Source organism: Lagopus muta, chromosome 1 (genome assembly GCF_023343835.1).
Source record: "Lagopus muta isolate bLagMut1 chromosome 1, bLagMut1 primary, whole genome shotgun sequence".
In the NCBI taxonomy this organism is placed as follows: domain Eukaryota; kingdom Metazoa; phylum Chordata; class Aves; order Galliformes; family Phasianidae; genus Lagopus; species Lagopus muta.
In genome coordinates this window covers 103903118-103920104 of record NC_064433.1, presented here as the reverse complement: position 1 = coordinate 103920104, position 16987 = coordinate 103903118, and the positions used below count along the sequence as shown (strand labels likewise).

At 38.6% G+C, this 16987-nt stretch overlaps 1 protein-coding gene across 2 annotated transcripts in view; it reads left to right on the top strand.

Annotated features, from left to right (window-relative positions):
- The window catches only part of SCAF4 (SR-related CTD associated factor 4), a 46402-nt gene that overhangs the window by 9023 nt on the left and 20392 nt on the right, over positions 1-16987 (top strand). The window contains exons 2-13 of one of the 2 annotated variants that reach the window (XM_048934131.1): positions 2886-2969; positions 3586-3630; positions 5053-5214; positions 6333-6468; positions 10450-10589; positions 11055-11231; positions 11572-11672; positions 12146-12193; positions 13377-13485; positions 13839-14006; positions 15316-15401; positions 16416-16606. In XM_048934131.1, the coding sequence (XP_048790088.1) occupies positions 2886-2969; positions 3586-3630; positions 5053-5214; positions 6333-6468; positions 10450-10589; positions 11055-11231; positions 11572-11672; positions 12146-12193; positions 13377-13485; positions 13839-14006; positions 15316-15401; positions 16416-16606 (1447 nt within the window). The remainder of the gene's footprint in view (positions 1-2885; positions 2970-3585; positions 3631-5052; positions 5215-6332; positions 6469-10449; positions 10590-11054; positions 11232-11571; positions 11673-12145; positions 12194-13376; positions 13486-13838; positions 14007-15315; positions 15402-16415; positions 16607-16987) is intronic. The other variant, XM_048934132.1, reaches the window with a different exon arrangement.

Here is a 16987-nt window from a genome sequence, read left to right as displayed (position 1 = left end):
TTGTTCAAGGACGCGTGTATATTTATACATGGAAATATTTTCATCTTACTTCATGGATGTTTCAGCTGTAGTTGATCCTCCTGAGTTGCACTCTGGCAATATCTGCATGTACTGAAAACCTCATGGCTTTTATTCTGTTTTTGTTGCTGTTGCCCAGAGTGCTGTCTATAGCAGCAAATGAACAATTTGTAGTCATCTGCTCAGTTCTGTTCTTCCCAAGCTCCTGTTTATTCCTGTCTTGTTAGCTTCAGACCCAGCCTCTCATGTTCTTTAATTAATGACTTCTTCAAGCTACCATATTCTTTATTGCATCCTCCTTGGCTACTTCTAGCTTATTTCCCTTCTTCTTGCCCTCCAGCCGTTTTGCTTCCCTTGTATTTTTTTTCCTCAGTTGTTACATCACTCTTGGGATACATTTTCAGGCACCTCCTTTTTTTTCTTTCTTGCCTGTAACTTCTTGTTATCTCTCTTGCTGTGAGCTCCTCGGTTTCCTGTTTCTCTCCTTCTCACCCATTGTGTTGCTGAAGTGCTGCTTCACACTGGCTGCTTTATTTGCAGTGCCAGTTGCTTTCTGGTGTGTCCTGCTAAGGGCATGGAGTATCTGTCTTATAAGGCTGGATCCTTTTTGCATGCTCCTCCTCATGTTTGAAGCCTTTTGGTGTCGTGTCTGTGGGTACTGTGTTTGTTTGTTTTGTTTTTTTTCTTCCATTACATCTCAAAACAGGTTTTCCTTAGTTTTAATCTGTTGACTTTGTCTATCGTGAGTCATTGCACTTGTTCTACAGAAATAATTCAGAATTGAATTCACCTTTTTGAAAGAACAAGTTGACTCATAGGCACAGCTGGTGTATGTCTGATGGTTTGAATGACTTAAAAATCAAATATATGGCACCGGTACTATTTTGGAGATTATAATGAAAAGTCATCATCTCAACTTGGTGTTGGAAAGGTTACCTGGATATCACTCTCTTGAAGGACAATTTTTCTTCGTTTCTATCTCCTGGAATGAAAATAGGGTTGTTCTTGTTTGTTTGATTCTTGATTTGGCCTTTATTAGTCTAAGGCTCGCATTTTGGTTTGCTGAATGCTTTATTAACACTTCACTTGCCTTCAAATAGTAGGCTGTAATGTTTTTTATCCTCTGCATAAGCATACCTACTTTTTTCTTACTTAATTGAGACAACAGGCACATCTGGGTAAGTTGGTCACTTCCAAAACATCTAGGAACTTTAAACTCATAGAAAAAAATATTACTTTCTAAATGACTTTACGCCTTCCATTATACTGTCAAATGGAGATACTTTTATTCTCTGCTTTGTTTTGTGGTGGATAATTTATTACATTTTTGGCTAATACTCAAGGGCTTTAGTTTGTCTTTACTGTTGCGAGCAAAATCAGTTATATAGTGCAAAACATTTTTCTATGGTTTGTGGAGAAAAGCCTCACAGTAAAAAAATGATAGTGTGCCTAGGAAATGTTGAAGATCTGGGTTGTTTTTTGTTTTTAATTGTAAAAACCATGGCAGTGTAAGGATTCTGCCTTAAGTAAGCCAGAATTTAAATGGCAAGTTAAGTTTATGGGAAGAATAGAGAATAGTATTCAGTGGAGCAGAGCACCTGACTTTGAGGTGTGATATGGAAGGAGGCTTTACAGAGCAGTACTGGAACGTCTTGGCTTCTATTTCTGCCTGGAAGATGGGAAGAGGATTGGAGAAAACTGTTTTGACAAGCCAACGTGAATTGTGGTTCCAGTTTTAGTTTGTGTCAGTTTCTGAAGTGTGAATTTAGTACGTACTTTTCAGGATCGTGGTTAATACTGGAAAACAGTGGTGTGGCTTCTCAGTGCCTAGATTCAAAACGCTGTGAAACCACTTTGCGATAGAATTCCTCACATGAGACAAAAGTCATGCTGATGCTGTTTGTGAACATAGTTTGTTTGCAGTTCCACTCACGGATATAAAGAGATCTATACCCTACGTGTACTGTATCTATTTTGAATATAGCATATGCTGTGAATTCACACTTTAAAAAAAACAATAATTTGCATTTAAATGTAGTACTTCAGTTCCCTCTTTTCTTTTTTTTTGTGCTTAATAATCTTATCTTAGCTCAAGACACTACGATTGCAGCTTTTTGATACAGAGTACCTGGGCTGTACTTAAATTTTTGTAAGTCAAGTCAGGTTCACATTGTCATCTGTGAAGACTGGTCACTTCTGAAAGCTTTGTTCTTGATGAAATGATTTTTCCACTTGGTAGTATGAGTTTGGAGAAGGGTGCAGAGGATTCTCCACAGCAGTTGCTGCAATTAGATTTAATAGTAATGTGATATGTTTGTAGGAAGCCAAATGTCTCCATTAAAGACATTTGCAACATTTATATATAGCAGGATAATTTGGAAACTTAGTGCTGATTTGATTGTCCTGATGGATGAAAGTTGGCATATTTTTAGGCAAATAAGGTGAAGGGATTGTGTCAGTCTGTAGGGATGTCCTAACATTTCTGTTTCTTAAGGTAGTATTTGGGCTACTTTAAGTCAAGGTACAGTTAATTCTGCTGTATGTATTTATTTTTGTGAAACAGTTCTTGCACCCTAAATTAAATACTTGTTTTTAGAAACAAATAAAACATAGACAGAAGTCTTATCACAGTCTTGTAAATTGCTGCGTATGTGTTAGTTCACAAGGAAAACAGCTCTGAACTTTGCCCAGAAAGATCTGCTTGGTAGTTCCTTTGTTTCAGGGCCAGTTAGCATCATAGCGATGCGTAGTGCAGAACTTCTGCTGTCGGTCATTTGTCTGAAATGTTGTCTTTTTGGTTAACTACTTAACCATCAGAATATGTTTTTGATATGTTTTTTGTGTTTTCTTTTTTTGTTTCTGTTCAGCTCTTTTCACTGATGGAGATGAAACCTCCTATTTCCCGAGCAAAAATGATTCTCATCACAAAAGCCGCCATTAAAGCTATCAAGGTAAAGTACAGCAGAAGAAAAACGAAACTGTAACACTAGCAGTCTTTTATTATTTTGATTCCAAGTAAGTGCACTGTGGGTTTTCCAGTCTTAGCTTCATGGATGTTTTATTTTAGTTGGCATTAAGAATGTTATTTAGGAACAAGTGGGTGGTGAACATCAGCTTGTGGTTTTAGACTGGTAGCATAATGCCAGCTTCGTTTTTTCAATTACTGCTTTTTAATGCCACCCACTATGGAGTTATGATTTCTGTGTAATAAAATTTTAAGCATTGCAGCGTGCAGCTGCATCATAACATATTAATACCTACTGAAATTGCTTATAAAGTAAATCCAGAAAGTTCTCACTAATGCTCTAACAGCAGTACGTTTTCTGTATGCATGGAAGCACTTCTGACAGAAAGGATGGCTTGTGTCTGTCTGCTCTACCCATGACATCTTTTTCTCCATTGCTGTACAGCTTGATAAATGCTAATATGCTTCTTTCTTGATTATGACTACAATATTTTGTGAGTAGCCCATACTATGTGGTCATAAGCATTAAGAGTTAAGAAAAACTTGTAACATGATATCATTGTTAAGTTGATGATAAATGGATTTATGTATTTCTTTTGCAGCTCTACAAACACGTTGTCCAGATTGTAGAGAAGTTCATCAAAAAGGTAATTTAAAAAAAAAACAAAACACATTAAAAAATACTTACGTGAATATGTTACTGCTGGTGTTGTTCAGAGACTGAAGTACTGTTTTGGTAAGACTGTATGTATTTTGATCTTTCTGGTAAAATCCTGGATAATCTTCCTGTTTGAACTTTTCGTACTGTGTTAGGAAGGGTCAGGAAAAAAAAAAGTGAAAAATTCCCCCCTGTGTAGTTTCCTAGTGTTGTTGATGTTCAGACTGGTTTTCAATGTCACAGAATCACAAGGTTGGAAAGGACCTATAGGATCATCTGGTCCAACCATCCTCCCATTATCCCTGCTACCACAAGCTCTAAACCACATCTCATAGTTCCTCATCCAGATGCCTCTTGAACACTGCCAGGGACGGCGACTCCACCACCTCCCTGGGCAGCCATTCCAGTGCCTGACCACTCTGAGAGAGAAAGTTCTTCCTTATGTCTAACCTAAACCTCCTCTGGTACAACTTGTGGCCATTTTCTGAGGAAATTGTCATTGTGATTGAACTGGTCTAGTATTAAACTGGGAGGTTGGTGGCCCTGCCTGTGGTGGGAGGGTTGAAGATTCATGGTCCTTGAGATCCCTTCCAACCTGAGCAATTCTGTGATTCTTTGAACCCAGCAGGTGGTTCAGCACCATGCTGTTATTTATCTACTCACTCCCCTCTTTCCCAGTGGGATGGAGGAGAGAACTGGAAAAAAAAAAAAAAAAAGAAAAAGTTGAACTCAAGAGTTGATATAAAAATGGTGTAGTAAGATAGAAACAAGAAAGAGGGGAGAAAGGATAACAGCTATTATATATGTGTATATAAAAATTGTATTTTATATATGTGTGATATACTTATTTTGCTGTGCACACACACAACCATAACTTGCATTTCTGTAAAAATGTTTGTGGCTCCTTTCTCTAACTTGATGAAAATATTACACTGTGTAGAAAGTTACTGTTACATAAATTGAAAATGCTTTTTATATTATGATTCTTAAAACCTTTCATACGTACTGCTCATTTGAGCTCATTAACGATACGTAATACCAACTTCTTTCGTAAGATTGGCATATGCCAACTTGTTGGCATGAGATTGAGTCTATAGCTTTGTGGAAATTTAAGCATAGTATTACTTTTCACTTTTTGTTGTCCTTGATAACTTACCTACTGTTAAGTATTTGTTTTCATACAAATTATATTAAAAATTTGCAAAAGGATATATATATTTTCTTACAATGTTTGATTTTATGTCATCCATGGTTTTCTTCTGGAGCCCATATAGTTCCAGAAACAAATAACTGTTTGTGGTGGTGTTTTTTCCTAATCTAATATACGAGGTGTAGATTTCTTATAGGAAAGTGAGGAAAGTATATCAACTTGTTATCATCGATGTATAACGGAAAATTGTTTTGTTTTCAGTGCAAACCAGAATATAAAGTTCCTGGATTGTATGTTATTGACTCTATTGTTCGTCAGTCTCGTCACCAGTTTGGAACGGATAAGGATGTCTTTGGGCCAAGATTCTCTAAAAATATTACTGCCACATTCCAGTATTTGTATCTCTGTCCATCTGAAGACAAGGTACAACAGTGATTTCTTAAGTGTTATGAATTGGTAACGCTGTTACTTTGACATTTCCATATACAAGTGAGGTAATTTGGTGATGCTCTATGTCCTTGCAGTGAATATTATTATATGAGAAGGTAAAACATACTGAGAAAGATTATCAGCAGTTAAATAGAAGTTCTAGCTAAAAGAAATATTATTGTCTAAACTCATCAGTTCTGTTCTGTGTGTACAGACGTGTGAACAGTGTGTGTGTGTGTGTGTGTGTGTCTGTGCCAAAACTTCTCTTCTTGAGACTTCTTCAGGGCAACTTCCTAGTGAAGGTGGTGTCTCCCACAGAAAGAAAGTGTTAGGAGTGCCAGAGTTGTAATCAGTGAAAGTTCTCATTTTTTTTGAGACTTTCAAAGTGATGTGTGTTAAGGCCAAAGATGTTGCTGTGCTGAAATTGTTTTTCAGACCAAAATCTTGTTCAAAGACAATCATTGTAAGTTTTTATCTAACTGATAGTATTGTAGAAAACGTTTTGTGAAATTGTTCTATTATTTAGCTTTAACTTCCTGCAGTGATCAGAGATTTTTCTACCTGCTTTCCTGGTCTTTTGAATAATGATGGAGAAGGATTTTCAGTTGTCAGTGTGGGAGTAGTTGGATTAGTAGAAAAAAATTTGAGCAGTGTTTGCTAACTTTGGAACTTCTTCTAGTATTTTATTCTACTTTTATGGCCCATCTCTTCCATGGGTTTTTCTAGCTCATCTTCATTTTCCCTGTCTGTCTTATCGCATGTTGTTTGTTTCACCCCTTATAACTGTCTGTGAAGAAATAGTGGGGCTGATGCGATTTCCCTTACTGTTTATTAAGCCTGGATTTTCTGCCTGGCCAGAGCAACTGTAGAAAAATGGCACACACAACTTTTTACTGAAGAGGGTAATAAGCTGACAGATTCTATCTTTTGCATATACAGGATCTACTGACCTATGTGACAACAGTGGGTTATTTCAAAGGTCTGCTCAATTCTGTTGCACTTCTATGTTGTTAGATCCGTTCTTCTCAATGCTTAAAAAAAAAAGAATGAAATTGGGCTTTGTGTATTAGGGAAGCTGTATTTGGTATTGATGTCTGCTTTTGTTTCAACAGAGTAAAATAGTCCGTGTCCTGAACCTTTGGCAGAAAAATGGTGTCTTTAAAATTGAAATAATTCAGCCTCTTCTGGATATGGCAGCAGGAACTAGTACAGCTGCTCCAATGACAGAGAATGCTACTAATAATGAAGGTATGAATGACATGAGTGATGGCACTGGACAAAGGGAGGGCAACTGATATCATCTACCCAAACTTCTGCAAGGCCTTAGCTGTGGTCTCCCACTGCATCTTTGTCTCTGAACTGGGGAGAGCTGGATTTGAAGGGTGGACTATTCAGTGCATAAGGAATTGATTGGAAGGTCACAGCCTGAGAGTTACGGGCAGCAGTTTTATGTTCAAGTGGAGGTTGGTAATAAGAATTGTCTCTCAGAGGTCTGTCTTGAGAGTAGTAATCCTTAACATCTTTATCAGTGAAAGATCATTCTGATCATGGGATCAGAAGCACCCTCAGCAAGTTTGCTGGTGATACCAAGCTGAGCAGTGCAGTTGATAAGGCAGAAAGAAGGGAGAGGCTTTGATAAACTCAAGAGATGGGTCTGCGAGAACCTAATGAGGTGCAACAAAGTAAAGTGCAAGGTGCACTTGGCTCAGGGTAACCCCAGATATGCATACAAACTCCTTGAGAGTAGCCCTGCTGAGGAGGACATGGAGTCCCTGTTGATGAAAAACTGAATGTGAGCTAGCAGTGTGTGCTTGGACCCCAGAAGGTCAATGATATCCTGGGCTCCATCAGAAGAAGGGTGGCCAGCAGAGTGGAGAAGGTGATTGTCCCTCTCTACTGTGCTCTCATGAGGCCCCATCTGGAGTATTGCATCCAGTTCTGGGGCCCCCAATAAAGGAAAGGTGTGGAGCTTTTGCAGAGGGTCCAGAGGAGGGCCATGAAAATTATGAAAGGACTGGAGCGCCTCTCCTGTAAAGACAGGTTGAGGGAATTGAGTTTGTTCGGTCTGGAGAAGAAAAAGCTTCAGGGAAACCTCATGACAGCTTTCCAGTATTTAAAAAGAGATTATGAACAGAAAGGAAATTGCAGCTTTTACTACTGCTATTAGAAAGGTGAATGATATTAGAAACTTCGTTACTTTCATGTTGAAGTGCCTATTAGTAGTTTCAATAGTAACATTAATAAATTCAACTTGACTGTCACAATTACGTGGACCAACTGAACTCATTCCAAATAAATGCTGATACCAAATGATCGTTTTCAGAATACCTCAAATCTATGCTGTGTGAATGCACACATTTTCCATCAGGGTGACTTCAGTATCCCCTCTTAAAATAATATCTTTTGAGTCTGAAATATTTTTCTGTTGATTCTCAGTTTTATAATTCTCATGTTTTTTTTTAACGTTTGGAGGATCTGCATCAGTGAAGTATGACATTATGTGGAAAAGCTTCATATTATAGGGAATCATTTTAGTATCTGAAAGCAACAACTATTAATCTTTTCTAGCATGAGACCATAGAACATCTTATACCGATGTTTCATATCCAGATTCCTGAAGATTTTATGTAGTAGATTTATACCTGACAGGAGGCTTTACATGCACTGCTAGTTGAAAGCCACTGACCTAGAGAGCTGAGTGTCACAGAATCACAGAATCGTAGGGGTTGGAAGGGACCTCCAGAGATCATTGAGTCCAACCCCCCTGCCAAAGCAGGTTCCCTACAGCAGGTCGCACAGGTAGGCATCCAGGCAGGTCTTGAACATCTCCAGAGAAGGAGACTCCACCACCTCCCTGGGCAGCCTGTTCCAGTGCTCCGTCACCTCACTGTAAAGAAGTTCTTGCGCATGTTTGTGCAGAACTTCCTATGCTGCAGTTTCCGGCCGTTTCCCCTTGTCCTGTCTCCACTCACCACTGAAAAGAGTCCGGCCTCGCCATTCTGCCCCCCACACCTTAGATATTTATAGACCTGGATCAGGTCCCCTCTCAGTCTCCTTTTCTCAAGGCTGAACAGACCCAGTTCACTCAGCCTTTCTTCATAGGAGAGATGCTCCAGGCCCTTCACCATCTTTGTGGCCCTCCGCTGGACTCTTTCCAAGAGATCCCTGTCTTTTTTGTACTGGGGAGCCCAGAACTGGACACAGTGCTGCAGATGAGGCCTCACCAGGGCAGAGTAGAGGGGGAGGATCACCTCCTTTGACCTGCTGGCCATGCTCTTTTTAATGCACCCCAGTATGCCATTGGCCTTTTTGGCCACAAGGGCACACTGCTGGCTCATGGCCAACCTGTTGTCCACCAGGACACCCAGGTCCCTCTCCGCAGAGCTCCTCTCCAGCAGCTCATCCCCCAACCTGTACTGGAGCAATGACTGCCTTCCCACGGAATTTTTACTGACCTGTTCTATGCCACATGAAATGCTGGTAATGAGGTTGAATTGTGGAGGAGAAAATGCATACCATGGTTCTCTTTCTCTGGAGAGCATTCTTTTTGAGCTTTTGTATTTGTCTTTGCTTTGGTAATCTTTGTTGCGCTCACCTATACTGTGAGTGAAGTGTAATGGCAGACAAGAAAATAAGGATGCACAGTAGCATTAATAGAGCCTTCTCCAGTGGTGATACAGAAGGTTCATCTGTTGACAGTCTGTACACGGCTAGGTGAGGGGGAACATCTTTGCATCTGAACACAAGTGCAGACTGGTGGTTATACAAGTTCATTCTGATATGACAGTTGAGTGACACTATTTTTACTGTCTCTGTTTCATCACTGGCTGTCAACAGATTGGACATTTTTTGCCTGAATATTCATTCTGATTTCAGTTGGATTATTCACGTACACCTGAGGGGATAATTTGGCCCTGAAATAAGCTTATTAATGATTAATATAGATATATTATGAAAGAGAATCTGTTTCACTCATAACGCTACAGTCTATTTAGCCGAAAAAGAGGAAGATAAATGCAAATTTTTCTCCCTTGAGTAAGCAGATATCTTTCTGAATACATACAGGAAGTAATTTGGCAGTGGAATTATGTTTCAAAACAATCACACATCTTTCTGCAGTATTTTAGCATTGTGCTGTTGGGAAAGTATTATTCAACATGTTTGTGTCTGCTTGCTGCACATCAGTGTTGCAGTAATTTAAACTGCAAATAGATGAATGGATTTAAATAAATTGGTGTTGTGAAGCAGGAATATTTGCTTAGTTTCTCAAACGAAAAGATATTTGTGAGGTGTTTTTTTTTAAACTTTATTGTATTGTTTTATAGTATTCCAGTAAAATTTATTTGCTAGAGAACAGTTACTTGCTCACAGCATGGAGAAGCTGATGGCATTGCTGCTAATTTACAACAGTGTAATTTAAAGCAAAGAGAATGGGAAAGCTGCATGTGTAGACTGAGCTAATAGCGTGCCTTAGAGTGTGATTGTGATATAAGTTGGGCTCTGTGGAAATGAGTCTTCTCCTGGCAGAGTTAGTAAGTGGTGATTTGTGAAGAGGGATTAATCAAGCAGATGGAGGTTTGGTGTTTGCCTATGCAAGAGTGGCATGTGAACAAGCTTTGCCAGAGGAAGGAGATGCTTATGAAATAAATTGTAGAAACCTTTAATTATTACCAGACTTCTCAGCAATAGTTCAGTTAATGCTAGGAAATATATTCTTTTGTCTCTAGTTCAAATGTTTCGAGTTAAATGAAGGAATGTGGTTATAAAAATTCATCTTCTCTTAAAGTGAACCACTAGATGATTTGCTTGAAATATTTATCAAGAAGTATGAGTGTAGATTTTCAAAGTTTGAAAATGTGACTAAGATTTTTAGAGTACTGATGTGCATTTCTTGACACTGTGTTGAGTAATAGTCCTTCTCTTAACTATTTTGCAATTGTAAATACCTAAACATCAAGTTATCATGTAAAATACCATGCTGGAATCACTTTCAGATAGGTTATCTATCTCCAAATTTCTGCAGTACAGTAATATAAGCAATGAATGGAGCCAATCATAGGAAAAAAGGAATAGAATACGCAGTTGGTGTAGTGTATATAGGAGTGCAGACTTGCTTCTTGGGTTAAATAAGCTAGTGTGGATAGACAGTTGTTCTGGGGAGGTGGATGAAGAGTACAGTGAATGTTTTGGAGTAACACAGTTCTTTCTTCGTTCCAATGGAACTCGTAGGTTCACCACCCCCTCCAGCAAAGGTTGCTTCGGAGCCCCCTCCAGTCACTGCTAATTCAGTACCTACTATGCCACAGTTGCCCAGTTCTGATGCCTTTGCAGCTGTAGCTCAGTTGTTTCAAACAACGCAAGGACAGCAGGTAACCTGTTTGTATGTGAATTGGGGGGACTTGGGGAAATGGTAGCAGGAATGCCCTTATTTCAAGCAAAATAAAAGACATCCCTGAATTAAGTCAGTATTTGAATAGAGTGATCTTTCTAACCAGAAATCATGGTATTTGAGGAAAATTCAGTTATGCATAACTAAAGAATTAGTTCTGAACTAATAGAGTCATGAAGTTTAAAAACTAGGCCTAATATATAAAATGTTGAGATTTAATGTTTGCACATGTGATTAAAAAGTTGCACTGTTGGAAGGCTTGAATACTCAAATCTCAGGATGTGCTAGATTTTGTCACTGAAGCATTTTAAAATAATTCATCATTCACTCATGTTAATGGTGGTGATCATCTTGTGCTGTACTCTGATTTGATACAGAATTTATACCCTACAATTCTTCTTGTGCTATATAAAATATGTTTAACACTATATATGTTTTTCTGTAGCTTCAGCAAATTCTTCAGACTTTTCAGCAGCCTCAAAAAGCTCAGTCTCCGGTCATAGATAACACTGTGATGGCTCAGGTTCAAGCTATTACTGCTCAGTTAAAAACTACAGCATCACAACCACCAGAACAAAAAGCTGCTTTCCCACAACCTGAGCAAAAAACATCATTTGACAAAGTAAGTTTTCATTTGTTCCTTGTGTGTAGTATCATTGGTTCAGCAGGAGGCTGCTTAGTGGATACCTCAGTGTCTTCAGTTTGTTAGAGGGAGAATGGTACAAGTTGTGCTTCTTCAGTCAGAAGTTGTCCTCTTGTTTTCATAGCCTTTGCGTTTTCTAAAGCTTAATAAAATTGCTTTTGATCAGTGAATTAATTTCAATATTTTTGTCATGCTTCTAACCTTCTCTTTAATTCCAGAGTAGTTAGTTGTATAGGAAGACAACAGTATTGAGCACATTTTGTTTTCCAGTTGTGTAAGCTGTTGAAAAAAATACCTGTCTCGGTATAAATTCTTTTAGAAGCTGCTAGATCGGTTTGACTATGATGATGAGCCAGAAGCAGTGGAAGATTCAAAGAAAGAAGATTCAGCTCCTTCTCCTTCAGTTTCTCAGCCTGCCTTGTGAGTTTTTTTTGTCATAATAAACAATTATTTGTTATAAAATACCTTTTGTTTTCAAAGCTTACTAAAATTCCAAGTTATCAGTGCTTCACTTTTAACAATCAAAAGTTAAAATATTGTTGTTAATGTTTTCTGTTCTCTACTTTGGTGATTCATTGTAGATTTGGCATGTGGCATCATTGATTGAGCAGTGTGTTTAGTAGAAGAAGCTCAGTCTTGGTTTCAGGATGAGTTCTCTGGTTTTCTTGCACAACTGAGTGTGTCAGGACATTGTTAGTAATAAGCTGAATTGCTTGGCCGCCTGGGGGAAAAAAGCTATTCTAATGTTATGTCTTAACTTCTAAAAAAAAAAATAAGTTTGGCTTTGCAGCTTTAAGATAGCGAAGATGCAAACTAACTCAGGCTCCTTCTCTTTTGATGTGCGTTTTGGTGAAGTCTTGAATTACATGATCACATACTAGTTTTTCCCACAGGACCTCTCTCTCATTCAGTGCACAGGCTGGATGGTGCTCAATACCTGGGTTAGTCAATATTTCTTCTTTCCCCTGCTTCATTGTGTGGCCTCGTGTTTTTCTTTCTGTATATGCCAACAAAACCTTGCCCTGAAGAACAGGATCACTAACTTGGTCGTTAGTTTTTTTTACTGTGTTTATCACTTTAAGCACTTCAGTGTTATATATGTTAGTTAATTAAATGCCTTTTGAGTAAGTTGGCAGAATTTTCCCTATAATACAGATGGGAACTCTGTTCTACAGAAATACGAGGTAGGTCAAATGCCCACTACTTGTGTATGCCTAACCTACAGGCCATTAGGCTAGGCTTTTTGGCATGTTTGTATTCTGTTTGTAGCACTTCTAAGCTTCTGCCCTTATTACCTTATAGCTGTGTAAGATGCTTCTGAAAACTGGATTCCAATAGTCTCATCTTGGGCACACAAAATCAGAAGTATTCTATATGATCTGTCCAGGATCACGTATAACAATTATGTGGTGCCTGTGTTTTAAAATAAAGCGGAGTTCCATTTCACATCACCATTAGATTTCTTTATCTTACTATACAAACAGTATCCTGTAAATAGGTTGAATTAACTGCACGTACCTCATTAATCCCCTGAGCACTGTCCATTCTGTGTGTTGAATCAGGAGGTGGATGGCATCACTCTGATCCTTGTAGTATAGATATCCCTGTCTCCTCTGCCCTAAATTCTGTGCAAACGAAATTTTTTTTCCAGTGGAAGTATGGCCACTATCTGCTGCACCCACACAAATTAGAAAAGAGGATGATTAACCTAAGGCAGACAAGCTTAACAAAAAATTTATGTAATCTGAGGGCTTTAGTAAGACCGTATAAGCACAGGGGAAGACAGAAGCTACACAGCTAACTGCTATATAGCATTTCCTTAGACGTTGCAGGGATGTTCTTACAATAGAGAAAAGGAAGACAGTTTTTATTCTTCTTGTTGGCTTTGTTCTTGCTTTTTAAGGTGAAAATAGTGAGCATTAGTTAGGGTAATGTGGTTAAGTTGTGGTTGGGCTTGATGATCTTTAAGATGTTTTCCAACCTGAGCAATTCTATGACAATAAAGATAGTTTTTCTGTCAAAGTTTAAAGCAGTAACGTGTAAATGTACATGGAAATATGTGAAAGAAAAACAAAGAAGTCTGTATTCTTCCAACTTGTCTCACCAGAATATTGTTGTTTTTAGTGGATTTGCAGGAGAAGGTATACAACAGCCAGTATTTCCTCAACTCCCAAATATGGATCCTTTTCAGCAGCGGATGATGGGAATGCAACAGGATCCAATGCGCCATCAGGTAACTTAAGGGTTTTTTTAGTTGCTTCTTCATCTGCTACGTCTTGTGTTTTGTCATTTCCTTTGATGAAGGGGCAAAGAAGTCATGTTTCTGTTAGTGAGAAGTGAATGTGACTTAATCTTCCAGCTGTTTTGGAGAAGATAATTTTGTTGTCTGTTCTAATCAAGCTTTGGAGAATTTGATAAATATGTATTTTAAAATATATACAATTGCTTGACCTACTTCATCTTTCTCAGGCTTACGGTCTTCCATTGTGACTTCAGAGCATAGAGACAGTTTTACTTCTAGCAGACTAGAAAAGCTAATATGATTTTTTCCTAATTGGAGGTTTTTGTGTATTTTGTTCTTCCAAGGTCCCACTTCCTCCTAATGGACAAATGCCAGGTTTTGGTCTCCTTCCTACCCCCCAGTTTCCACCCATGGCTCAGCCTGTGATTCCACCAACAGCTCCTGTGCAGCAAACTTTTCAGACTCCTTTCCCAGTGCAGAGTGAATCGCACTTGCAAAAAACACATCAGCAGGTGAGAACCCTTTGCAATAAAGAAGTTCTTAACTTACTGTGCTGTAATACTTGTCCTTACCCATGTTAGGTAGAGGAGATTTCATGATAACTATGTCTAGAGATGGCTGTGAGGGTTGCTTATCTGAGAGAAGGTTGGATAGCAGTAGTGCTACACAATGAGTTTAGTATTTCAGGAATCTAGCAAAAACAGCATGTATATACTGTATGTTTCTCTGCGACAGATTTGGGTTTGCATTTTCTCAGCTGTCTTCTTGCTTCTCCTCATTTCTTTTTTTCCTGTTCATGCTTCAGGAGTTCTAACAGTGCAGTCCCATTTGGGAGAGAAACAGTTTGAAAAATATAATTTTTAAGGACCTGTAGATCTCTCAAAGAGAGAAAATGAACTTAGAACTCTGAAAGTTCTAGTAAATAAATTCAAAGTATATGGGTATGCCTCTCCTGTTTTGAAGATTAGGGAGCATACTGCTGGAAGATTTCAAAATGAAATAATACCAAGCTGTATTTCTGTGGTGACTTGTGACGCAGCAAGTTCTATAAGTAATTCTTGCTTATCACTTGGAGTAAAGGGATGGTTCTCAAGATAATCGTCACAGCTTGTTAGTCTTGAAGTGTGTTGATTCAATAAGTTCTAAGAGATTACCAGGTTACTTTTTAAGATGCTCCCTGCCAAGCTTGTATAATGAAGACTATTTAAAGTTTAGGCAGGATGCAGTATGTTTTGGAATGGGAAGCAATAGAGGACTTAGGGTAGGAAGAAAAAGCTGTGTTGAGGTGTTTTTTTTTTCTTTATACATACACATTTTAACCTTGTTCTTGCATTTCATGTATTGTTTTGATGTCTTTATTGCTTTAGTCTTCAAACGTATATTTATTTGCTCACAATATGCTATATATGGCTTAAAGTACTCTTCTGTAACATCTAGGAGAAAAGCCTTCCAGCAGATGTTATGTTGCTTGTAAATTTGAATGTAAAGCAGGAATAGCTGGCTGACCTTATTATATTCTTTGGGCATCTGTACAGTACTGAAATCAACAAAAATGTGGAAAAAAACAATTTACACGTTGAAGATGTGAAGTTTTTCCTACTTATTTTGACTATATTTTCACAGTGATCCTGTTAAATTAATTTACTATCAGTTTGTCTGTTGGTGACTATACTAGCGATGAAGGTTCTGAGATGAATTGTATTATGTTTTAATTTCACATATGTGACTTTGATATAATTTTAATGCTCCTACATAACTCAGCCTAGGCACAAAATGAAATAAAATACTCACCCCTAACACCAGTCAAACTTCATATTTTAGAACATGGAAGTGGAACAGCAACCTATTCAAGAAAGAAAACGACATGTTTCTGACAACAGAAAGTCAAGGTCTAGATCTGCATCAAGGTAAAATAGTAGAACCCCTGTCAATTTTGTGAGATTATATATTATGTATTAGATTTTACATAAGGAACGTAAGTTCTTGTGTCCAAAAATGTGAAAGTGCTTTATGCATTCTGAGAAGAGCTAGGCTGGTGGGAGCTCAGAGAATCTGTTTCTGTGCTGCCACGTCTGCTATGTGGGGTTGGAATTTCTTGAGACAACAACAAACAGCTTGGAGGCAAGTTAATTCCTCAAAGTGTTGCTGGAGTTCATTTTCAGTGCCACAGAACTTGAAGTCTTGTTACCTGTACTTTGTACTGGCTTTGTGAGCGCCCTACTCAGCATGCTTACTTTTGGGGCTACTTCTTGGAACTGCCTATTTGCTGTGTTGGTTGGATTCTGTTAGCAAATGCCAAAAGACATTTAGCAACAGAATCCCTTTTTGACTTAGTTTCACTTTTAACTTTTACTGAAAAGAAATTACTGTGTTTGTTTCCATGCATGGCCAGCACTTGTGAAATTCCTTGGTAGAGGCAAAGCCCTCGAGGGTTTTAAGGGCATTCTTCTTTCCCCTTCTGGAAAGGCATTAAGAACAAAGAAGACCTTTCCTACTTAATGCCTCTCAGGGAAGTCCCATGTATAAGTACAGCTTAATATTGCGTGTACTTCCATGTAGGGAAGCAGACTAGTGTCTCTTAAGACTTGCAGACATCTGAAATCGATCTACCTTCCAAGGGAAATGGAGTATCTATACAGTGTTCTTCTATCAGTGGAGGGTAACTTCTTACTTCCTAAGTAGAAGGGAAGCAGAATGTGGTTTCAGTCTTGTCTGTGCTCTAAAGATGTTTTTCTTATGAAGAGATCTGTGATTCTGTCTGCTCTGGGATCTTGCCTGTCACAGGGCCAGTATTTTCCGTCGCAGCAAATCTGGCTCTGGTACATGACTGAACGCATGCCTGGTTATTTAAATAGATATCTGAAGTAGTTAAACATCTGGGTCAGAAAGACTGAATGTAAATTGTTTCTGGTTTAAACTAGGTCACCTAAAAGGAGACGTTCGAGGTCCGGCTCCCGCTCTCGAAGGTCACGTCATCGTCGGTCTCGGTCACGGTCCAGGGACAGACGCCGGCACTCTCCTAAGTCTCGATCGCAAGAAAGACGTGAACGCGAGAGGGAGAGAGAACGCAGGTCAAAAGGCCTTCCTCAGATCAAATCAGAAACTGTTAGTGGTAAGTTCACCTTTTCTGCTTTGTTGTTGCTGTAACCTTGAGAATTCTGCTGGTACCCCTTTTCAGATGCTTGAGATCTTCGTGGTTCACATATGGATTTTTTTTTTTCATGTGTGTCCAGTATTTTCTTTACTGAATTTTAGAACTCTGTAAAGTTGAAGATCCTGTAGTAGATACTGTGCCTATGTAAAATGGAATACCAGCAGGACAAACATAGTTATTGTAGAAAAATTCCAAATGGCTGAAGAAGCTATTCTACTTAGACTTGTTTGTTTAACTTAGTGTTGACCAATCCATACACATCTTCCCCAAAAATGTACCAGAATCAGCTCAACAAAGATGCTAAGAAACGTATCTCAGGTTCTCCCTCTTGGCTCCCTG